At 34.8% G+C, this 25,166-nt stretch overlaps 2 protein-coding genes across 5 annotated transcripts; both read left to right on the top strand.

The window, feature by feature from the left end:
* Positions 1-9,303: 9,303 nt before the first annotated feature.
* Positions 9,304-13,795, top strand: LOC137811496 (phosphatidylinositol/phosphatidylcholine transfer protein SFH12-like). 4 transcript variants are annotated; one of them, XM_068613277.1, is made up of 15 exons: positions 9,304-9,594; positions 9,837-9,984; positions 10,185-10,392; positions 10,743-10,842; positions 10,981-11,247; positions 11,448-11,525; positions 11,621-11,722; positions 11,802-11,851; positions 12,013-12,112; positions 12,230-12,304; positions 12,464-12,571; positions 12,725-12,836; positions 13,085-13,257; positions 13,451-13,528; positions 13,603-13,795. In XM_068613277.1, exons 2-15 carry the CDS (start codon positions 9,957-9,959, stop codon positions 13,612-13,614), a joined length of 1,491 nt encoding a protein of 496 aa, XP_068469378.1. In that variant the 5' UTR covers positions 9,304-9,594; positions 9,837-9,956; the 3' UTR covers positions 13,615-13,795. The 4 variants fall into 4 exon arrangements, with proteins under 4 accessions (XP_068469378.1, XP_068469380.1, XP_068469379.1 ...); XM_068613279.1 differs by having other exon boundaries at positions 9,456-9,594; positions 9,837-9,963; XM_068613278.1 differs by having other exon boundaries at positions 9,581-9,707.
* An 8,570-nt stretch (positions 13,796-22,365) lies between these two features.
* Positions 22,366-24,924, top strand: LOC137811499 (peroxidase 72-like). The gene is made up of 4 exons (XM_068613282.1): positions 22,366-23,014; positions 23,293-23,484; positions 23,580-23,745; positions 24,272-24,924. The coding sequence occupies exons 1-4, from the start codon at positions 22,652-22,654 to the stop codon at positions 24,682-24,684; spliced, it is 1,134 nt and encodes a 377-aa protein (XP_068469383.1). The 5' UTR covers positions 22,366-22,651; the 3' UTR covers positions 24,685-24,924.
* Positions 24,925-25,166: the final 242 nt, after the last annotated feature.

The following is a 25,166-nucleotide window of genomic DNA, read 5'->3' on the forward strand; positions in this document are numbered from 1 at the left end:
TGAAAAAGATTGCTTTATAAAGAAGTGAAAAAACAACTTGTTGTTTTATCGATTTAATCGGTTGTTTGACACTTAGTGGTTTATGAAAAGGGTTTAAAGCTGTTTGATTTGGTTGACTTTGCTGTCAAACCAATTCAATCGGTTGTTTCGAGAATTCAATCGATTCCTTTTTTAAAATCTATAACAAAATTTCTGTTATGTTTGCAAATCAGCTTTAAATGTTTTCTAACTGAATAGGCTTTTGCTTTAAATGTTTTTAACAAATTTTGGAGTATTTAAAAAGGTTGTTATACGCTCCTAAAAAAAAGATAATAGTTTTTAGACATTTGTAAAAGTGTGAAAACAGATTTGAGTTTTCAAGATTTTGCATTCAAGCTTTTGGGTTTTCTCAAAAAAGTGGAATATGATTGTTGTAATCTTTTGATTTGATCTTCATCAGGTGTAATCCTTTATGTATCTCTTGAATTTCTGAATATTGTTGTGTAAGTGCAGATCAGAGAGTGTTCTGATTTCTGTGGTGATTGTGTGCCAAAGGAAGTGTGTGACTTGAGGTGTTCAAGGTCACTTCTTTGGTGATGTGTTTGTAATCTGGATTTTGATTGCATAGTAGATACCCAGTGGTTTCTGGGGACTAGATGTAGCTCTTGGGATAAGAGTGAACCAGTATAAATTGTTTGTGTGCTTTCTCTTGCCCTAAACTCATTTAAATTTTGCTTTTAAGTTTTTTTTTTAACTTTGTTGATAAAAAAAATTGGTTGAATCGCAAAAGCAACCGGTTGATTTTTTTGATTGATTGCTTTCTGGATTTCTATATCTATGATTCTGCATTGAACTTCATTATACCTTCAAAGTTTACGAAAGTCTTTCATAAACAATTCACCCCCCCCCTCCCCCCCCCCCTCCCCCCCCCCCTCTTATTTAAGGCTGTATATTCGAACAAGAACAAACTTCTTATGGAACCTCAATGTGTGACTCACAATTATTATTACTGTTATTTTCAGCATTATCACAAAGTGCAAGAATGGCTTGTGTTAGTAGTGCTCTTTAAGAAATTAAATGGAAAATGGAGAATGTGTACTAATTACACAGATTTATAAGGTCATGCCTTTTTGATACAATCCAAGCCAATAAGGAGATGACCAAGGACTCACATGACCATTCACACTATGAGAAGTCATCTCAACTTTCAAATGAAGACCCCACCAAGGATCTAGCAGACCTCACCAGAAGAAGAAATGGGCAAAGACCGAAACATCAAATGTTCTTCCTTCTGGTCTTCTCAAGAATTAAACAAGTTGTACATAAATTGGGCTCACTTTAGGCCAAATAGCAAGATAGGCTAGAATAAGGCGTCTTTAGCATAATAGGGTATGTACTTATCATTTTAGCTTGTTCCTAGCCCTTTAGGAAGGAAAGTTGACCTAACTTCTAGAACTTAAGTCTAGGGTGCGGTTTTCACTTAGTCAAGCCCTAAGGTTGCCCTTTTTTAGTGTTTCCCATCCTACCCTTGCTTCTTGTTTACCAAGGCACCATCTCCTATAAATAGGGTGCTTCACTTCATGTATTTCTCATGTTGAATTTAATAGAAGAAGGAAAAATCTGCACAAATTGTGTGAGGATTGTTTGCTCTAGCAATAGGTCTTACATTGAGTGAGTTTGAGAGCTCTCAAGTGGCGGCCCTCTACACTCATCTTGGAAAAAACCATACTCCAAGTGGCAATTCCCTTCTCAATTCACACTATAAGCTTTCTTCTTCCATCCTTTTCCTTCATTTCCATACGTCACTTTCTTTGTGTTTTCCTTTACTTGTTTTGTTTCATTTGTGAAATTCGGTTTCCATCATGTCTTAATTGTTTCCTTTCATGTCTTTCAATTTTCGCAAAGCATCATCACTATCACCTTATCTTGATTTTCTTTTTTGCCTTTGGAAGTGAACCTTCACACTTAATTAACCACTTGGTTAAGTTCGTGTCCAGTGGGGATCTACCCTAGCTCTCACCATTTATTTGCTAAAATTTCAATCATAAGTAAAGTGTCACCTCTAAAAGGGAAGCATTTTTTAGCATATTTGCTTTGAGTTGATTTGGCATTTTACTTTTCTTGCACCTTTAAATTCTTGCCTTTACATTCAAGCAATTTTAAATTCAGCCTTTACTTTCTTGATTTTTCAATTCGGCATTCTCTTTATTGAATAACTTTCAATTCGCTTTTGAATGTTATTTTGTGTCCAATTTTTGTTCTTACCTCTTTTTTTTTTTTTGAGTAATATGTTCTTAGTGTTTCTAGGAGTCCTTATTTTGCTTCTACTTATTTTGCTTTTAATTGTGAAGGTATAAAAAGTAACTAGAAATTTGTTTAAATGGAAGTAACATTTAATTTGAATCCCAAACTTTTCTTTTTTTTTTGAACAAAAAGAATAAATTGAAAATGAATGAAAATATGCATGACAAGAATTATGGATCTTATTTCCATAAACCATAAACAAGGATAAAAAAAAGGAAAGGACAAGTTGCACAAACTTCTTTTGCAAGACCAACATTTCTAAAAAGTGGATTAATTTTATTTGGCAAATTGATTTCAATATTGTGTAATTTGATCATTTTGCTTTTACAATTTCTAGCAAGAGTAAAACTTCATTGTTAAAGGTTAAGTAAGTATAGTCTTTTTGTATGTTTTTTCTTGCTTGTCTTTCTTTAAAAGTCTTGTCATAATCTCTTTCCCAACTTGGTTTAACTTCTTTGTTTTATGCTTTTCTTTGTTTAAATTGCCTAGTTTTAGTGGGAAAAGTGATCCCAATGTGTATCTAGGATGGGAAACTAAAGTAGAACAAACTTTCAATGTGTATGAGGTCCAAGAAGACCAAAAATTTAGATTAGCTTCCTTAGAATTTTTAGATTATGCCATGCAGTGGTGACATCAAAGTGTAATGGAAATTGAGCTAAACAAGAGGTCAGTCGTGGTCTCTTGGAACGATTTAAAATTATGCATGCGCGCGTGGTTTGTTCCTCCTCAATATAAGAAGAAACTCTTGTGGAAGCTCCAACGGCTTCAACAAGGACCTAGAAGTGTAGATGAGTATTTTATAGATCTTGAAACTACTTTGACTAAAATTGACATACATGAAAATGAGGAGTCAAAGATAGCTATATTTGTAAGTGGCTTACGAAGAGAAATACAAGATGTGGTAGAACTATATGAGTATTCCTCTCTGGAAAAATTGGTTCACTTAGCCATCAAGGTTGAATCACAACTTTTAAAGAAAACTCATTTCAAAACTACTAATAACGATGACTTCTACAAATCATCATGGAAGGATAAAAATCAATCTTCCTCAAAAACCTTTCCTTCCAATTTTGTGAAAGATGCCACTTACAATCCTAGAGTTTCTCAACCCTCAAACTCTACACCCAAGTCACCCACCAAAACCTCAAGTAAAAAATGTTTTAAATGTCTAGGTTTTGGGCACATAGTAGCCAATTGTCCTTCAAAAAGAAGGGGGGGTTGTCATGAGTGACCATAGCTCTCAAAGGTCTAAGTCTCCTACCTCTTCAAAAAGCCAAAGTGAGAAAGAGTGTGAGCTACCATGTGAGGGAGACTTGTTAGTGATAAGGTGCATGCTTGGTCAAATTCAAAAACCTTTTGATGAAAGTCAAAGGGAAAACATTTTTCACACAAGATGCCTTATCAATAACAAATTGTGTTCCTTAATTGTGGATGGGGGTAGTTGCACAAATGTGGCAAGTATAAGAGTGATGAAAAAGCTTGGGTTATCCACCATCTCTCATGCAAAACCCTACAAGCTCCAATGGCTTAGTAAAGAGAGGGAAATCATGGTTAACAAACAAGTCCTCATAACTTTTGCTATAGGAAAATATAAAGATGAGATTTTATGTGATATTGTGTCAATGGAAACAACACATATTCTTTTGGGAATGCCTTGACAATATGATAGACAAGTTCTACATGATGACCTAACTAATCACATTTCTTTTAACTTCCAAAGGCACAAGCTTATCTTAAAACCCCTCTCTCCCAAAGAAGTTCATGAGGACCAAATAAAAATGAAAAACAAAAGAGAAAATGAAAAAGAAAAAGATAGAAAAGATAAACCGGGTCACAACATATCATCTTACACAACTAAATCAATCATGTTGACTCGTGCCATGCTACCAACTTCACCTTCAAGGTGTCCTTCTTCCTTATCTTTTTCATTACCAAATAAAACTAATAACTTGACATCTTGGACAAAGAAATATTGAGATGAACATCAAATACCTCTTAAAGGTATTCACCTTTTGAGAGGATCTATATCACCAAGTCCTTTCATCCCTAATTATTATTTCCCAAAATGGTTTGTATATAGAGATTTTTCCTTTTGAACTCCCCAAGCTTAAAGAACATAAGTTTGTTTCACTTCCCACACCTTGCACTCTTTTATATGTGAACAAACTAACTATGTTATCTGTAGGAATTATAAATTCGAGGCCGAATTCTCTCAAACCTAAGGGGCATGATACAATCCAAGCCAACAAGGAGATGACCAAGGACTCACATGACCATTCACACTATGAGAAGTCATCTCAACTTTCAAATGAAGACCCCACCAAGGATCTAGCAGACCTCATCAGAAGAAGAAATGGGTAAAGACCAGAACATCAAATGTTCTTCCTTCTGGTCTTCTTAAGAATTAAACAAGTTGTACATAAATTGGGCTCACTTTAGGGGACCAAATAGCAAGATAGGCTAGAAAATAAGGTGCCTTTAGCATAATAGGGTGTGTAGTTATCATTTTAGCTTGTTCTTAGCCTTTTAGAAAGGAAAATTGACCTAGCTTCTAGAACTTTAAGCCTAGGGTGCGATTTTGACTTAGTCAAACCCTTAGACTGTCCTTTTTTAGTTTTTCCCATCATACCCTTGCTTCTTGTTTACCAAGGCACCATCTCCTATAAATAGGGTGCCTTACTCCATGTATTTCTCATGTTGAATTTAATAGAAACAGGAAAACACTGCACAAATTGTGTGAGGATTGTTTTCTCAAGTAATAGGTCTTATCTTGAGTGAGTTTGAGAGCTCTCAAGTGGCGGCCCTCTACACTCATCTTGGAGGAAACCATGCTCCAAGTGGTGTGTCCCTTCTCAATTCACACCATAAGCTTTCTTCTTCCATCCTTTTCCTTCATTTCCATACGTCACTTTCTTTGTGTTTTCCTTTACTTGTTTTGTTTCATTTGTGCAATTCGGTTTCCATCATGTTTTAATTGTTTCCTTTCATGTCTTTCAATTTCCGCAAAGCATCATCACTATCACCTTATCTTGATTTTCCTTTTTGCCTTTGGAAGTGAACCTTCACATTTACTTAACCACTTGGTTAAGTTCGTGTCCAATGGGGATCTTTCCTAGGTCTCACCATTTATTTACTAAAATCTCAATCATAAGTAAAGTGTCACCTCTAAAATGGAATCATTTAAAATCAACTCACATCACTTTTGGCTTGAAAAATGCTGGAGAAACATGTCAGAGGTTGATGAACATGATGTTCAAAGAGTAGATTGGGAGAAATATAGAAGTTTATGTTGATGATTTGATTGTTAAGTCATTTGTGGTGGAGGATCATGTGAAAGATTTGGAGGAAGTCTTTGTGAAAGTAAGAAAGTACAATCTACGGCTGAATCCTGAAAAATGTGTCTTTGGGGTGAAAGGTGGAAAATTCTTAGGGTTCATGCTGAATAATAGAGGTATTGAAGCTAATCCGGATAAATGTGAAGTTAATTTGAAAATGAAAAGCCCAATGAATTTGAAAGAGGTGCAAAGACTAGTAGGAAGATTAAATGCCTTGGCAAGATTTTTGCCAATTCTTGCCGAGAGGTCAAAACCGATAATAAAGTTGTTGAGAAGGGCTGAAGTTTTCAAATGGAATGAACAATGTGAGCAAACATTTTCCCTGATTAAGACACTGATAGCCGAAACCCCCCATCTTAGTCAAGCCAGTGTCAACACAACCTATAATTGTCTACTTAGCAACCTCACATGAAGCAATAGGAGCAACCTTAATCCAAGAATACCTAGAGCAAAACCCAATTTACTTCGTGATTAAAGTCTTACAAAATGCCGAAACTAGATACCAATTAGTTGAAAAATAGCCCTTACCTTTGTGTACACGACAATACGATTCCAACCATATTTTCATAATCATTAGATAATTGTGAGGACCGATTGTCCAATAGAATTTTTTTTGAGAAAACCAGAACTTACAGGTAGATGGTAGCATGGTCAGTGGAGCTTCAGGAGTTTGGAATCAGGTACGAACAACGAGGAGCAATCAAAGCACAATCTCTTGCAGATTTCATCTTCCAATTGTCGACAACAACAACTGAGCAAGAACTATGGGTTCTAGAAGTTGAAAGATCATCAAACAAGAAGGGAAGCGGAGCATAAATTATACTAGAAGGACTGCGAAGTTTTCAGCTGGAGATGGCGTTGAAATTTGAATTTAAAACTTTAAATGCCAAGCCGAGTATGAAGCCTTAATTGCAGGATTAATTCTCACCAAAGACATGGGAGCCCAAAACGTCATATGCAAAAGTGATTCTCAGTTAACAGTAGGACACATAAAAGGTGAGTATTAGGTAAAATATCCATTGTTACTAAGATATTATCATAAAATTTTAATAAACATCATGCAAAGCTTTCGTAGTGTCGAGATCAAACATATTTCGAGAGAACAAAATTCAAGAGTGAATTCATTGTCCAAGTTGGCAAGTCAACGTAGGCAGACTCAACACAATTCTTTCATACAACAAACCATGAATAGTCCGACAGTTGGAGTTGAAGAGTGCTTGGTAGTTGCAACAACAAAAGATGATTGGATTAAGTCATAGAAGAAGTAAGCAGGAATCAAGAGCAAGGTGTTGAAAATGATGTTAAAATAGTAAGAAAAGTCGTCAAGTTTATCACTATAGGAGACGAGTTATATAAAATAGGACATTCAACCCCAGTACTGAAGTGTCTTTCCCAAAAGCACACCGAGTACGTGATTCGAGAGCTTCATGAGAGACTTTGTGGATTACATTATGGTGCTAGAACTATGGCAACAAAAGTTCTGCGTGCTGGATGCAACTGGCCAATAGTATGAGAAGATTGTAATGAATATGTAAAAGCTTGTAAGAAATGTCAAGAGTTTGGTAATCTTAATCAAACATACCACCTCAAGATTTGCAGGGAATTATTTCACCTTGGCCATTTGCTAAGTGGGGGATGGACATCCTTGGTCCATTTCCTTTAGGACGAGGACAAACAAAGTTCTTGGCTGTTGTAGTGGATTACTTTACAAAATGGATAGAAGTTAAAGCACTTACAAAGATAATTGCGCAACAAGTTCAAAAATTTGTGTGAAAAAATATAATTTGTAGATTTGGTATCCCGTGTACTATTATAACTGACAATGACCGAAAATTTACTGAAAAAAAACTTATGGAATTCTCTGCAGATTTCAGAGTTAAATCTATAACAACCTCAATTGAACATCCGCAAACAAATGGATAAGCGAATTCTGCAAATAAAGTCATTCTCGACCAATTGAAAAGAAGACTTGGAAATGCAAAAGGATTATGGGCCGAGAAGTTACCAGAAATACTATGGGCATATAGATGCACGCCATAAACAATGACTGGAGAAACTCCATTCAACCTTACATATAGTACTGATGCCATGCTACCAGTTGAGGTAAATGAACTAACTTTGTGAAGACAAATAGAAGACTGAAATATCAACAATGAATGTTTAATTACAAATTTAGATTTGATTGAAGAACTCCGAGAAAAGGAAAAAATAAGAGAAGAGGCAGTAAAACGAAGAGCATGCAAGAGATTCAATGGCAAAGTCAAGCCAAGAACTTTCAATGAAGGGGATCTCGTATGGAGAATGAGAACTGATGCAAGGAAAGATCCAACACATGGAAAATTAGCACCCAACTGGGAAGGCCTATTCAGAATAGTTGAAAACATACAAAACGAAGCCTACATATTGGAAACACTGGCCAAAAAATCAATATCGAGAACGTGTAATGCAAGTCCTTTGAAGTTTTATTTAAGTTAAAAGTCTTGTATAAAGTCAAAATACTTATCATTGTATATAAAACCTTTCAGTCAAGGATGGTTTCTCATGTATAAAGAAAGTCTTTTCTAAGATCGAAATACTTAACGAAGAAGTTATTCATATGAAGAATCAAACCATTAAGTTTCTCAATGCTTCACATACTTCAAACCTCTCGGTCCAGGATGCTTTCACTCCAGGTGAAATCCCTCTCGAGAGTGTATTTCGTACTTCAAACCTCTCGGTCCAGGATGCTTTCACTCCAGGTGAAATCCCTCCCGATAGTGTAATTTCTTTTAATTAAGTCGATTTTAAAATTAAAAGGCCGAGAGGTCGAACCCTTTAGGTGATCTATCTTCATCAAGTTATTTGAAAACATTAAACACTTTTTTGGGTGTTTAGAATTTAACATTACGATATCATAAGTTTTATTTTGTACGTTGTATTTAATAATAGAAAGGTTAAAAGGATGATAAGAAAATAAGTTAGAAACGACAAAAGCTACAACTGTTATATTAAAAGTTCAGCCTAATCAAAAGTGACAACCAAAGGCCAAATTAAAACATATCAAACTGGTATCCAATAATCGGGAAGTATAACAAAAAGGAGAGATTACAACTAAATCAGTCTTCAACTTCAATTTGCTTATAACCATGCCCGTTTTCATCTTTCGGCGTCTCATCATAAGGAATGTCATCAATTGGGATAAGTTCACCGTTGTGAAAATCTTTGCCAACATCAAAATTTCCTTCATCCAAAGAAATTTTGTAAAAATATTTAGCCTGCTCAAGAGCTTTAAAGAAATCCAGTTTATATTAATCAACAACATAGTTTTCGACTTCTAACACGCTTTTCTTCAATTGATTTATCTCAAGTTCCAAATAGTATATCTTCTCGGCATCAACTTGATTAGCGATAGATAAGTCAGACATACCATATTAATTATTTTTATCAATTATATTCTTGAGAATTTTAAATCTTTAAATAGTTTAAACATATATTTATTATGTAAGTGGAGTTACAAAAGAGATCAAATAGAAAATTGTATAATTATTTATCATAGTGAAAAAACATTATATTTTAAAATTTTAATAAAATAATTTAATTGGAGTTGTTGGCAGTAAGAAAAAAAAAAGGAGGGGGGAGGGGGTAAAACACGTGGCGGTCAACTATAGATTTTGTTATATAAGTGACATATGTTTGATACGAAAATAGTGATGATGATATATATAGGAACAAGAACCTAGTATTTCGCCTAATCCTATTCCCAAACCCCTGTTTCTGTCACTTTTGTTATATCTTTCTCATTTCGTCTTGTATTTGCTAATTCTGAAAGAGAGATTAACGCTCTTGCTCACACTTGGTCAGCATTGTCAATGGCGCTTCATTGTCTCTCATCCTTTTCTCCAAAACTAACTATTTTCAGCATAAGGGATTTAGATAACCCTCTCCTCTTCTCTATAACCCATCTTTCTTCATCCCTGCTTCTCTTCTCTCCCAAGAGGTAATTCCCTCCCTTCATCACTTTCTTATTCTTCTTCTTCTTCTTCTCTTTCCTTCCCACTGTCTCGGCATTAATATTCCTTCTTTCCTTTCATAACTAACGCAATCTCATCGGTACCGTCTCCAATCATTTCATTTTTGTTGGTTTGTTTTGCGTTTTTGGCTTATCCTTAAAAGGTGATTGAAAAGAAAAAAGATGTGGTGTGTGTGTGTCTAATGAATTGTTGGTTGGTGGGGCTGCAGGCAGGGCATTTGGGATTGTGTTTGTTTCCTTTCATGCCCTGAGTGACATGAGCTCTTGATTCGTCTTTCATCCACTTCAACTCCTGCAAGACCAAAGGAGCAATCAATTCAAACGACACCATGTCGGGTACTATGTCTCCCAAAACAGGTTAACTTATCTTTGTAGGCTACACTTTTCATTTCTACGTCCTTTCCTTCCCCAACTTTCTTAAATACTAGTTACATTTTATTATCTTTTTGCTTTTCAATGTAATTAACTATTATTATTATTATTGTTGTTGTTATATTGTTATTACTATCTTTGGTATTATCATGGATGCGGCTCTTGAATGCTGTCATGTGTGGTAGGTTCTTTCAAGAAAAAAGCAATCAATGCCTCAAACATGCTGAGGAATTCTTTGACGAGAAAGGGTAGGCGAAGCAGCAAGGTCATGTCCATTGAAATTGAGGATGTCCACGATGCTGAGGAGTTGAAAATAGTTGATGAGTTCCGTCAAGCTCTTATTTTGGACGAACTACTCCCTTCAAAGCACGATGACTATCATATGATGCTTAGGTCTCTTTTCCTCTCCTATGCCCTTCCTTATGGATTCAGATTCTCTGCATTCGCATTTAAAGGCATTCTCATATTCAATGATGGACAAAGATCAGAAGACTCATATTTTATCTTGGTCAATCAACTTAAAACACATTCGAAATCTCTGTTGTCTGATCTTTATCTAATGGTCATAACATGAGTGCTAGCATGACTACCCTGAATCCGGTTCCGTTTATCATATGACTTGCTTCCTTCATGGTTATTTGTTCCGTGTCCTAGGATGGATATATACTTGCATATCATCTCATGTCATGTCATTGATTAAAATAAGAAGTTGAAATATACTATTTTATTATTTTGTTGTTCAGATTCCTGAAGGCTAGAAAGTTTGATATTGAGAAGACAAAGGAAATGTGGTCTGAAATGCTCAAATGGAGGAAGGAGTTTGGTGCTGACACTATTCAGGAGGTACTTGAAATGACAAATGTTTTGTGAGATTGAGGGGATTTATTTATTTCATTTTTGAATGCTATTGCTTTCCACGTTGGCAGTTTCATTTAACTAGTTTCTTTCCTCTTCTGGACCTTTTTGTCTCCTTTATACCAGGACTTTGAATTCAAAGAAATTGATGAAGTCTTGCAATATTATCCCCAAGGACACCATGGTGTGGACAAAGAGGGAAGGCCCGTGTATATAGAGAGATTAGGCCAAGTCGATGCCGGGAAAATGATGCAAGTCACAACCATGGATCGCTATATCAAATACCATGTGAAGGAGTTTGAGAGGACATTCGATGTAAAGTTTGCAGCTTGTTCGATTGCTGCAAAGAAGCACATCGATCAAAGTACAACTATCCTGGATGTGCAGGGAGTGGTAAGATAAAATAGTTAATTATATGTGCCAAGAATAAAGTCATAAATTATTAAAAAAAATCAAAATGAAAATGGCAAAATGTTAAAAGCCCAGAGATAGTATTCTAGTGGATTGAAAATGAATCCTGATATCAACAATAAAGAAAAAAATTGGAAAATATGAGAAGTTGCTAAAACTTTAAAACTGAATCAATGTCACAGGGGCTTAAGAGCTTCAACAAACATGCTAGGGAACTCGTTACTCGTCTTCAGAAGATTGACGGTGATAACTATCCTGAGGTATTTCTTAGTTTTTCTACTTTGATTAGAATTTTATTGTGAATAAATATCATGGATTACTGAGTAATACTATGTACATTGTTGCTTCATTGCAGACCTTGAACCGCATGTTCATCATCAATGCAGGTTCTGGATTCAGAATACTGTGGAACACCGTAAAATCATTCCTTGACCCTAAGACCACGGCAAAAATAAATGTGAGCATATAAACATTACCCTAAATGTGCTTGTTTGGTCAGAAAAATATAATAATGTCACTCGAACATAAATTTTCAGGTTCTTGGCAACAAGTTTGACACCAAATTGCTAGAAATAATTGATGCAAGGTGAGTTGACGAATAGGGGGAATATCGCAGCATCTGGTTTACCTTGTTTTACACGTACTTTTGATCTCTTTGATTGCATTCTCTGCTTTCATTCTCCTCCTCGAAGTCTTTCTATAGAACTGACAAAAGGTTGTTGAAAAGCTTTGGTTTTGCTTTGCCAGTGAGTTGCCTGAATTTTTGGGAGGTACTTGTACTTGTGCTGATCAAGGAGGCTGTATGCGTTCTGATAAGGGTCCCTGGAAGGATCCAGAAGTATTGAAGGTAAGCCTGTACTCCATTTTATTTGACCTCTTTCTTTCCCTTGCTTCTCTACAAATAACCTCAGCTGATAGTTTCTATATGTATCATTCATAAAGTTATTTTATTATGAAATTGCAGATGGTTCAGACAGGTGCTCACAAATGCTCAAGAAGAGGTGACTCACACGGCGAGGAAGAGAAATCAATTTCTGAAGTGAGATAGCTCATTCTAAGCTCTTTGGTTTATCTTGTGATACATTTCGTTTTCATTTAGTTGAGCCTCTTCAAATGCTATAGATTTTTTGTATATCTTTTTCAATTTTCTATAGACTCTCATGAAATTTTGAACTCATAAGTGAGGATATATGCCTAGGAACCCGAGACTCCCAAGTCTGAGGCAGCTCCGGCAACTCCCAAGTCCGAGGCAACTCCCAAGTCCGAGGCAACTCCAACCACTCAGGTTACTCCCGTTGCTGAAGAGGTATTTAAATATCCGTTCTTAATAATGTGTTTTAGATAGTAATTCTAGTGCACATGCATATTTGGGAAATGTTGGGTAATGGTTAAGGAATTAAAAATTAAATATTTTTATTAAAAAGTATTATTGTGACATTTTCACTTACGAGCCTCACAGGTCCCTGCTAAGCCTGTTGAGTTAGCACCAACGGTTGATTTGAATAAGCCTAAGGACGTAGGCCCTGCGGTGGGTTCAACTGCTGCTGTAGCAGCAGCAGCAGCAGCATCAGGTACACGTTGGATACACTTTTATTTCTTCTAATCATTCTATGCTAAATCTATTTCTTTAGCAACAAGCATATGCTAAGTAGGAAATTACCACGTGGTGGATTCATTAGTTAATTCATCCAACATAGATTCTTTTGTTTCTCTTATTATTTAAAAATGTGTGATTCCTAAAACATCTAAAGTCCGTGGTATCCAGTGCCTATCAAAGCCTCTTCTGCTGAATCGCTTCTGACCAATTTGCCTGCAACAGGGTTGTCTCCTGCAGAGTTTGCGGCTGTGATGAAACGCATGGCTGAGTTGGAGGAGAAAATGGTCATCATGAATAAGAAGCCTGCATCCATGCCACCCGAGAAGGAGCAAATGCTGAATACAACTATAACTCGGGCCGATGACTTGGAGAAGCAACTTTTGGCAACCAAGAAGGTACAACATTATTCATTATGCGCCCTTAAAGTATATAACTTAAAAGCAGAGCAGAGTCAGTTATTAGGTGCATTTGGGTAATCGAAATAATTAAACACTTTTTATCATATGAACACAGTTTACAATTCACTTCCACTGTCCCAAATAACTTTGTTTCTTGGGATGTATCGTGTTAATGGTTGTGCATTGTCAGGCTCTGGAGGATTCACTTGTTCGGCAAGAAGAGCTTTCGGCTTACATTGAGAAAAAGAAAAAGAAGAAGAAGAGATTTGTATGTAGCCCATCATCTTAACTTTTGGTACAGAATTATTTGGTTTACTAAAGGATTTTGGTTTTTTGTTGCAGTACTTCTTTTAAATAAGCAAATCAGTGAATGCCCGAAGGCGAGGTCCAGAGATAAACGAGGAATTAAGTTTTAGTTTGTGCCTTTCAGGAAGATTTCCCAAATGCCCTCTTGCCTAAATGTTCCTACATGCGAACTAGTAAATATTCTAAACGACAGAAGAAAAGCATATGTTGAATATATGAATTATGCTAATCGGATTTGTTGTCTCTATTAGGATAGGAATTACTCTCTCTGTATAGTATTATAAGAATAATATAGGACGGCTAATCCAGCCCTATATTAGTCCGTACAGAATCAATCAATATCTAATACAAAATTAGAGAGTATGTTTGACATACATATATATGTGAAAAACTAACTCACAAAACACCTCCCTTTTCCTGTCACACTAACGAAACAGCACTAACAAATCCACATCAAACCAAAACTTTCTACCACCCATATAATTCCTTTCTCATGTTCACCAAAAATACCTCAATATCAATAATCAACAAAAACAAAACAACAATGTTGAGTTTACAAGCTACCCACACCAATTGCAGCTTTACCTGGATCATGTTCATCACCTTGCTTCACACAACTACCCTTTTAATCTCCCAAAAATAATTCATAAAACTGGATGATTTATTCAACCTGAATCTCTGATCCATCAACCTACTGCATCCCACCTTCAATAAAATGCTACTTTGCGAACGCGGTGGCTGCCATTTCAATTCTTTTGCAGATCTCATCCATATCTTCACTTCTAATTTTTTGAATCACACGTTCTTTTAACAAACCCATCATAAAACGCTAAATTTTTTTTATCGTGAGATGAAAGACATCTCTACTATGGTGGAGGTATTTTGGCGCGTGTTTTTTCGATTTTGCAAACTGTGATCTAAAGATGATTAGATGTATAAACTAAAGACAGTTTCGTTGGCTCGGATAATGTATAGACCCAATTTAATTCAAGCAAATTGAATTGATTTTTTTTTAATTGAGTCAAATTCTATTAATCTAATCTAATTCATTTTTCTATAAATTGATGAATGAATTTTATATATTAAACTCAAAACGTAATTTAATTAATTCAAAGTTATTAAATAATATTAATATTAATATTATTACTCTATATTTTTTTACTGACATTTGTAACATTATATCATATTTAAAATATAAGAACTTAGAATAAAAATAATAAACCATGGTAATGTTATATCATATTTAAAGTGAATTTTTATTTATGAGTAACTGCATTTTATAAAAGACACAACTTATTTATGAGAAAGTATTTGTTATATAGAATTATTTCAATAAAAAAAGTAGTTAATTGAGCTGAAATAAACTAAATTAAAGTATTTTTTAAGTTTAATTTTTAGAAAATAAACTGCTTAAAAAACAGTGCAGAACATTACTTAAACTATTATGAAAGTTGAAAAGAAAATACATCCACTACCTGTTCTTGAAATTACCATTTTTTATACGAATTTTCAAATATATCTTTTTATTAATAAAATTAAATATAAGTGTTAAAATTTGTTTGTTAAAGATTATTTTAATATCAAGAAGGGATCTCAATAGACCAATTTGCACTGTCAAAAGAATGACAACATTTTTTCTGTTCCTATGACCAGATGTTCACCTTTTTGTCAATTGTTTGTTTTTTTTCACACTAAGAATTTAATATTTGTAAAAATTATTACATGCAATTTGTCTATAAAAGGTTGATGGCTACTTTGTTAATAAATAATTTGTGTATGAAACTTTTTATCTATTTTTCCAACTAGGAATGTAGTTAACATAATTAAATTACTTCAATTTATAAAAAAAAAATCAGTTATGTTAAGAGAAAAGGAAAACATAATATATGTGTGATTGTATTATGTGATGATTGGAATATAGGGGAATGTATAGCAGTCACTGTAATAACAGAAAGGAAACTAAGTGCCTAATATCCTCCCCTTAAACTTATGGTTTGTCAATAACCATAAGTTTATTACAAAAACTAGAAAAAGAGGGTCCAGATACAGGTTTTGTGAAAGCATCCGCGACTTGAAACCTAGCTGGAAGGTGGATTAGCTAGAAAAACTACTTTTGAACATAGTCCCTAACAAAATGAAGGTCAAGTTCAAAGTGTTTTGTGCGAGAGTGCATGACTGGATTTGCATTGAGTAAGACAACACCCAGGTTATCAGAGAAAAGTTGAGGTTGTCCAGTGGATGTGCGAAGCTCATGGAGAAGAGAATGAAGCCAAATAACTTCAATGAGGACAACAACTATGCTCTGATACTCTGCTTCACTATTGCTTCTTGAAACAACCTTTTGCTTATGAGAGGACCAAGTGATGATGTTGAATCCAAGATAAACACTGTAACTAGTTGTGGATTTGCGATCGTCTACATCACTGCCCCAGTCTACATCACTGAAAGCAAGGATGTTTGTGGATGAGTTGCGTCTAATAAGCAAACCGTGTGTAGTAGTTCCGACAAGGTATCATATGATACGTTTGACTGCTTTCCAGTGGTGTTCCTGAGGATTTTGCATGAACTGGCAGACCTTATTAACAACATAGAAAAGCTCAGGGCGAGTGACAAGACTATACTGTAGAGAACCAACTCCAGAGTGATATAAGGTGGTATCTTGAACAGCTGGAGAAACATCCGGTGACAAACAAAGAGCAGTCTGCATGGGAGTGGGAAGCGAATGAGCTTGGTGCATGTAGGTTCGTTGAAGAAGATCATTGATGTATTTGGTCTGAGAGAGAAGAATGCTTCCATCTTTGAGATGCTGAACTTCGATGCCAAGGAAATAATGGAGACGTCCCAAATCTTTTAGAGTAAAGAAGGAGCCAAGGGTGCATATCAGATCTTGAATGTGAGAAGCTGAGGACCCTGTAATTATAATGTCATCAACATAGATTAAAATGAAAATGGTATAAGATGAATGGAACTTAATAAACAAAGAGGTATCACTAGTAGTAGAATGAAAACCAATGGATTCCAAGGTAGAACGTAGCTTTTCAAACCAGGAGTGTAGCGCTTGCTTGATGCCATATATGGCTTTCTGAAGCTTGCATACAAGGTGAGGAGAGGATGATTAAAAACCGGGAGGCTGCTGCTTGTAAACATCTTCTTGAAGATCACCATTCAGAAAAGCATTGTTGACATCAACTTGGTGCATGGGCCATGCAGCATAAACAACATGGGAAATAACAACACGAATGGTCGTTGGCTTGACAACAGGACTATAGGTTTCATTGTAATCAGTGCATGCGGTTTGATTGAAGCCTTTGGCCACAAGACACGCCTTGTGCCTTTGAAACGAGCCATCAACATTGTACTTGTTTTTGAAAACCCACCTGCAACCAACAACTTTGCCACCGCTGGGAAGAGAGGTGAGAATCCAAGTATTGTTGTTAATAAGAGCATCATATTCATCTGTCATAGCTTGAAACCACTGTGGAGAGTGAAGAGCTTCAGTGATAGTAGCAAGTATGGAAGACTGCAGATTAGTGTTAGAAAGAAAGGTCTTGGGTTTGCAGATACCTACTTTTGATCGTGTTATCATGGAGTAATTATTGAGATTTGTAGTAGTACGAGAATGGGGAAGAGAGAGATCAAAAGAAGAGGGTTGGGTGGTGTCAAAGGAGGGAAGATCAGAAGAATGAGAGGAAACAAGGGAAATAGGGAAAGTAGTAGAATGATGAGAAGATGTGGGTTGCGAGATTATTAAGGGAATGGGAGCAGGGTTAGGAGGAAGGATTTCTGGAGAAGAATGTGGAACAAAATTGTATTGTGGTATATTATATGGAAAAAGATATTCTTGAAAAAGAACATGACAAGATATGTAAACCTTACAAGATGAAGAAAGGCAGATGTAACCACGATTGTGAATGTTATAGCCAAGAAAGATGCAACAAGACGAGCGAAAACCAAGCTTGTGTTTGTTGTATGGTCGAAGAAGAGGATAGCAAGCACAACCAAAAGTTCTTAAGGATGTGTAGTCAGGTGCATGAGGGAAAAGAAGAGCATGAGAAGATTGGTTACCAATAACAGGAGAGGGTAAGAGGTTTATGATGTGAACATAAAGCAAGGGAAGCTTGAGATTTATGAGAAATAACAAACATCCATGTATAACGACTATAAGCATCAAGGAAAGAAATATAATAGCGTGAACCATTGGATGCACATACAGGTGAAGGTCCCCAAATGTCAATGAAAACCAATTGTAAAAGTGTAGTGTATCTGTTAACAGAAGCATGAAAAGGAAGTTGGTGAGCCTTACTGAACACACATGCATTATAGAATTGTGTCTGAGAGTTATATTGTATATTACAAGATTTTAAAACACGTTGAACAATAGGAAAACTAATGTGCCCAAGCCTGTTATGCCAAAGCTGTAAGGGAGGAACATTCGGTTTGTATGAAGCATGATTAGCAGTGTAAGAGAAGAAGGAAAAACATATAGACCATCTCTAACTATTCCTTGAATGAGAATCTGATGAGTGTCCTGATGTTTAACAAAACAAGAGTGAGGATAGAATTCAAAATAGACATTATTTTCTTTAGTAAATTGAGCAACGCTAATCAAATTTTTGGTGATATGAGGTACCACTACAAGAAAATCATGAAATAGAAACCAATTTTAGAGACAAAAAATAATTAGTTGCTATAGTGACTAAATTAGTGACCAAAGAGGATCTTCTATAGTTACGGAGCACCAAAAATAGATGGAGCAGAATCATCACCGACTGAGATGGAAGATTGAGAGATGTTAGCCATAAAAGTAGAAGCGGTAGGAGGATCATACATATGCCAACAAGTATCAACAATGTGCCCTTGTTTGTGGTAGATCTGACAGTGAGGTTTATTGGAGTTCCAAGGTGCAGGATGGAGGAAAGTAGAACGAGTGATAGGTCACGGTCCAAAAAAGAAAGGCATAGAGGTTGGATACGATCGACAACTCTGATTGTGACCACCACGATAGAGTTCGATGTGAAAATTGGGTTTCTTGGTGGGACGAGATGAAAACCATTGCGTGGAAACCTGATTGGCTTGAATGATGGAATTTTGAATGAGTTTATGTTTCTCAAACCTTTCTTCTTGAGCCAGGAGTAAAGATTCCAGTTCGTCAGTAGTGTAGGGATCAATACGCGAGAGAACAACAGTGATGAAACCATCATATTCCTCCGATAGACCATCAAGAATGGCATTTATGTGTTCGACATTTGAAATGGAAGCATAAATGGCAGATAGAGAGTCAACATTCTTTTTTATATCAAGAAGGTAGTTTGCAACCGTGCGGTCATTCTTGGGTGTGCGAAGAAGAAGACGAAGTTTCTTGATGGTGGCCCTTGTATGGGAGGCGTAATATGTGGATAAGCGTGTCCAGATAGCAGTTGAAGAGTCCAGACCAACCATTTTGGTTAAGATGGAGGAGGACATGGAAGCCAACAACCATGCGACGAGAAGATGGTCTTGCTTATGATATTGGAGAAAGAGGGGGTTGACTGTGGGTTCTTGATCTTGTTCTTCAAAAGGGAGAAACTGAGATGGAACATGAGTACCATCAAGAAGATGAAGAAGATCGAGCCCACGAAGAGTAGCAAAAATTTGTTGTTTCCAGGTTAGAAAATTTTCAATTATAAGTTTCAGGGTAATAAGAGTAGAAAAATGGTGTAAAGAAGGTGATGCCATTGGCGACGAAGGAGGAGAAAAAACAGGGAAAGAAGGTGATGAAGGAAAGGTAGCGGAAGAGGTTATGGAAAAGAGATAGCTCTGGATACCATGTTAAGAGAAAAGGATAACAAAATATGTGTGTAATTATATTATGTGATGGTTGGAATACAGGAGAATATATAACCGTTACACTGTAATAACAGAAAGGAAACTAAGTGCCTAATAAGTTAAATAATGCATATTAACTAAACTAAACAATAGTTGAAGTTAAATTCAACTTGGTCCAACAATTTTTTTTTTTTTCAGTTTAACTTAGTTTGGATAAAATATTTTCTAGTTTAGTTCAGTAGTTATACAATACCAAAGCAAATTATTTATTTTCAACATTTATTTTCACTTTTTTTATTTTTTTATTTTTTTATTTTTTTCCAACATCTATTTTGTTAATAAAATATATATTATTGAAATGTTAATTTCATATTTAGTTTCAATTTAGCAAAACAAAATCTTGTTAAAAAATATATTTATTGAACTATCAACTTCTAGTTTAGTTTGAGTTCAAAAAATACAGTTTAGTAACTATAGTATTCATCACTATAATAGTTCAATTTAGTTTTTTAATATAGAAGTAATTTATTGAAATTTTTAAATAGTTTAGTTCAATTCATTGTTAACGTTAATTAGTTTAGTTTAGTAAAACTTTTTTAATAGTTTAATTTAGTATGATTTAATTTTTTCTTTCAAACTAAACTATAAACAATCCTAGTTCTCCCTATGTCATCAATGTATCAAATCTAAACTATCTCAACGTGTTCAAGTCATATCTTATCACATTCCAACTAAATTCAGAGTAACAATTTCAAAAGATTTAGACAATAGCACAACAATAGGAAAACTTTAACCCCAGTTCCATGTATTGAGAGATTAACATTAATACATAAATACCTAAAGAGAAACAATGTTTTCTATCATATTGATTCTTCTTTATCTGAAGTTATTACATCAATTAATTTATGCTCTATTTTCTTTTTCTTCTTTATCTGAACTCACAAGCTCTAACAATTATCCGATAACCAAGTTATAAATAGTAAATGGGTATTTAAGAGGAGTAACTTTTTAGTAGTACAATTAAGGTATATGATAAGTTTAATCATTTAAAAATTAATAATGATAAAAAAAAGCATATCATATTAAGGTTTATTTAATGTTATTTTAATTTACTTTACTCATCGTGCGAAAATTACTTTTTCTTTTGATAAAATAATATGTGTTGTGGGCGTTGGAAGACTTGAAAGTAAAGCAAGTACAGCATGCAAGCATTATGAAGAGAGCAAGAGAATAGGCATGGAACTTTACTTTATCGGTATTAGTTTCAATAATATTGCATTAATGTAATAATCCTTAGTGATCTTTACAGCTTTAACGCTCATTGCTACATCTCTAATTTAATGTTATCTTATAAAATAAAATAAAAAATTGTTAAAAATCAAAGAAAGAAGAGAAAAGAAAGTGGTCCTATCCTACTCACTCTACAATGCCCTAATTTTTTAGTATGGTAAAGTTGTAGATTTCCCTGGAATCAAAGCTAAGCACATATACTAAATGCTATACACACTACCTAAAATAAACGAAATAATGCCAAGAATATGATGTTAAACGAAGAGAAGACAAGTTTTGTTCAAAAGAGTTAGACTAATAGAAAGGTATATAGAGGATTAGGTATCCAACTATACCTGTTCCTTCGTTACATTGCATCATAGATCATGCCACGCTCTTTGTTATTTATTTTAGCCCTTATGAACATTAGTAATTTATAACCTTACACATAAACAACTGCACAAGTCTAGATTAAGGTTGTTACAGGTGTCCAAAAGATGAAGCTATTCAACATTTAATGATTTTAACTCATGAGACATTAGCGTTTGTAGCTTCTTTTCACCGACACAACAAAAGAAGAACAAAGAATACAAACGTGGATTTGATTCTTATAATAATATAATAATCTATCATTCTGTCACGGTATATGAAAGTCACTCTACCTTTTTTTTCTTCCATGTCCAATGGAAAGAAACACTTTCAATATCTCTGTACTTTTATATTATTGAATTTGTTTGTTAAACTTGAAAGAACATGTGAATTTAGTGTATATGATTGAATTGTTGTTTTAGAGACACCAAACTCACTCTTATACTCTTTCTCATCCTTCTCATGAGTTCTCACATTGCAGACAGTAAAACTCCATTTTTGGTTAGAAAATCTAGTCAAAATTTCAAGAGCTGCGATGAAGTCAACATGAGAAGGTGAAGGTAACTTGGTAGAGTCCATCTAATAAGACCCAGACAAGAAGAAAGAACTGCGAGGCCTTTCTGATATTATCATAGTTTACTTGAACAACTCAAGACTCGATTATAATAGTGTTTGGCTTGGTGGATTGAAATACTAGTCTTCTGTCCTAAGGAAGCACCAATGAATCCCTTGTCTTTTGAATACAAAATATGGATACAATCCTTGTAAGGAAACTTGTGAGATGGCAGCGAACATTAATTAAATTTAATTTCTTTGCACCACATACAGGCTAATTGGAAAAGTGTTCTTCATTTATCTAATGAGCATTACAAGTTCATATACGTAAGACTGCGATGATAACAAATTACAGATTCAATTTTTATTACACGTTTTGAATAGAAGAGATGATCTTGGATCCCCAATAGAATAAACAAACAACTAGAGAATGAATAAGAAACTAACAGCAAAAACTAGAACATAAAAATAGAGACTAAAGCAGAGAGTTTGTAGACAGAAACTGAAACAGAAAAGTGAGAAAAAGTGTAAGAACAAATTATTAGGTAAATATAAGAATATTTTACTAACACGAGAGTCATTTCACCCTTGTTGTAGTAATTTATTAGCCTAAATCACAGTTTGTCCGGTGAAAAGTAAAAGATGGAGCTTAAAAAAACAAAAGAAAGGAATCGACAACTTTCGATGAAAGAATACCGTAACAACGTCAAAGGAACCGGGTCCCTAGAGGTCCCTTTTACATAAATAAGACTAATTTATAATTTAAATTCATCATGACATTCATCTTACCTCATAATTCTTGATCTTATCTTTTTATCTTGTTAAAACTAATGAGAAAAATCACTCGAAAATGACTATTATTTCTGCATTAAGTAATTTTGCTTTATGCCAAATTAAAAGCATGTTGTTCCGTGCTTAGAACATCAAACCATAACGTTTATACTAGTGCTCAAAAGTGATATAACATGACAAGTATCAATAGCTAACTACTCTTTATCTTTTGTGCGGATTTGAAAATTAGTTAGTTACCAACTCCAGCTTTTCTTATCCTTCCATTGCGCTTTTTTTTTTTCATTCGTTCTCTGTCATGCAACAATTTTCAGTCAATTTCTTCTCTATAAATATCATACCCCATCATAATGCTCAACCAATCCAGCTAGAAAACACCTCTTCAACCACCCTTGTGCGCTTGTTGTTCAGGGAAGTGTTCTTGAAAGGAACAACAATGGTTAACTCTATAATTTTTCTCCTGCTTCTGTCTCTACTAGCCTTTGCTCCCTTCTGTCACTGTGAAAAGAAAAATGAAGGTTATCTTTACCCTCAATTTTACGACGGTTCATGCCCCAGAGCTCAAGAGATTGTCCAATCCGTTGTTGCCAAGGCTGTGGCAAAAGAACCCCGCATGGCTGCTTCATTGCTGAGGCTACATTTTCATGATTGTTTTGTCAAGGTCTCTATATATATGACAGAAAATAAACCCCATAACTTAGTTAAAATAATTAGAAAATCTATAGCAGTTTTATAACTCTCTTGAGTCATGCTGATGTGCATATTACAGAATTTAAAGTAATGATGTACACTCAAGTGATACTCTTTATTTTTCTTTATCTCTTTCTTTTTTTCGTATTATATATCAGTAACAAATGTGTTTATGGGCACATGGGAGTAAAAAATAATTTTTGTAGAAATTATATGGTTGAAATGTTTGACTCAAGTTTGATGTTGCAGGGGTGTGATGCATCAGTGTTGCTAGACAGCAGTGGAACTATTATCAGTGAAAAGAGGTCAAATCCCAACCGTGATTCAGCTCGAGGATTTGAAGTCATTGATGAAATTAAGTCCGCAATAGAGAAAGAATGCTCACATACAGTGTCATGTGCTGACATTTTGGCTCTAGCGGCTAGAGATTCAACTGTTCTTGTAAATACCTTTTTTTCTACACTCTGGAACGCTTATCTTGATATTTGACTACCAAAATTCAAAAGTTAGTGATAAAGCCTGATTAATCATTGCAGGCCGGTGGACCGAACTGGGAGGTACCTTTGGGGAGAAGGGACTCTCTAGGTGCAAGCATTAGTGGCTCAAATAACAATATTCCTGCTCCCAACAACACATTCCAGACCATCCTAACTAAGTTCAAGCTTAAGGGGCTTGACATTGTTGATCTAGTTGCTCTGTCTGGTACACTCCTAATACTTACCTGTTTCTCGGAGTTTGCCTTTAATTACGGTTATAGTTTGTTTAGATGAATATTTACAAACTTATTCCAAGATGAGTTTGATTTTACAAAACTAATTTTGGTTCAAATTGAGTTTCAAGAATAATTATGCATATTTCAAAATCAAGATCACGGTAAAATTAGTATAAAATTGTAAACTAACGCAATAATTACATATATATTCATCTTTGAAAAAATGATCTTAAATTAGATTTGTATTAGAATTGTATGGAAAGTTTAACCCAACATAAAGTTATATTTTTTTCACTTCCAAACACATGGGCTTTGCGCAAACTTCATTTTGACAAAATACCATCAAACATGACATTTTGTTGTGAAGTCCTAATAGGACTTCCTGAACGTGCGTTTGATACTTTCACATATAAATATAAACATAGTATAAATCATCTTAATTTGAGGATCACTTTGGTTTCACTGAATTAGCAGTATTGTATAGCTGCATCATGAACAAGTTTTGATATGTTATAGGGAGCCACACTATAGGAGATTCCCGATGTACCAGCTTCAGGCAGAGACTCTACAACCAAACTGGCAACGGAAAAGCAGATTTCACTCTTGATCAACAGTATGCTGCTGTATTGCGCACTTCGTGTCCAAGATCTGGTGGGGACCAGAATCTGTTTGTCTTAGATTTTGTTACACCACTTAAATTTGACAACTTCTATTACAAAAACTTGTTGGCTAACAAGGGTCTGCTAAGTTCTGACGAAATTCTCTTGACAAAGAATCAAGAATCCGCGGATTTAGTGAGGAAGTATGCAGAGAGAAATGACCTGTTCTTTGAACAATTTGCCAAGTCCATGGTTAAGATGGGAAACATCACTCCTCTAACAGGATCAAGGGGAGAGATCAGAAAGAACTGCAGAAAAATTAACAAGTGATGAAGTAACGTCATTGTGATGTACCACATGTGAAAATTGCACCTGGATTTTACTTTTCTTTCCATTGTTTACCGCATTTGAAAACATGAGAGTCAATTATTGTGATCCTTGGCAGTGTCCTGATGTGCCTTGAATAATCCTTTTGATAGCGTCATTGTGTGTTTAAATTGAATTTATGTAATTAGATGTCTAAGGCCCAGTCTTGAAATTTGAATAAATTTTTCATGTTGTTGGGATTTATATGTTGGTATGAATTTCAATGAAATTTGTATAACCTTTCATGTGAAATAAGATATAATTCAAATAAATAAATAAGCGCTAAATAAAGTTTGTAAAGCATTAGTTTATCAGAAAAATAATTTTAATACATTTATCAGGAAATCAAAATTAATAGCTTTTACATTATTATTATTTTTTTTTTTGTAATTGTTCCGGTTAGGGAGATGAGACCTATGAAACTATTGAAGTCTTCGTCTTCCTCC

This window comes from Phaseolus vulgaris, chromosome 2 (genome assembly GCF_000499845.2).
Source record: "Phaseolus vulgaris cultivar G19833 chromosome 2, P. vulgaris v2.0, whole genome shotgun sequence".
NCBI classification, from domain to species: Eukaryota; Viridiplantae; Streptophyta; class Magnoliopsida; order Fabales; family Fabaceae; genus Phaseolus; species Phaseolus vulgaris.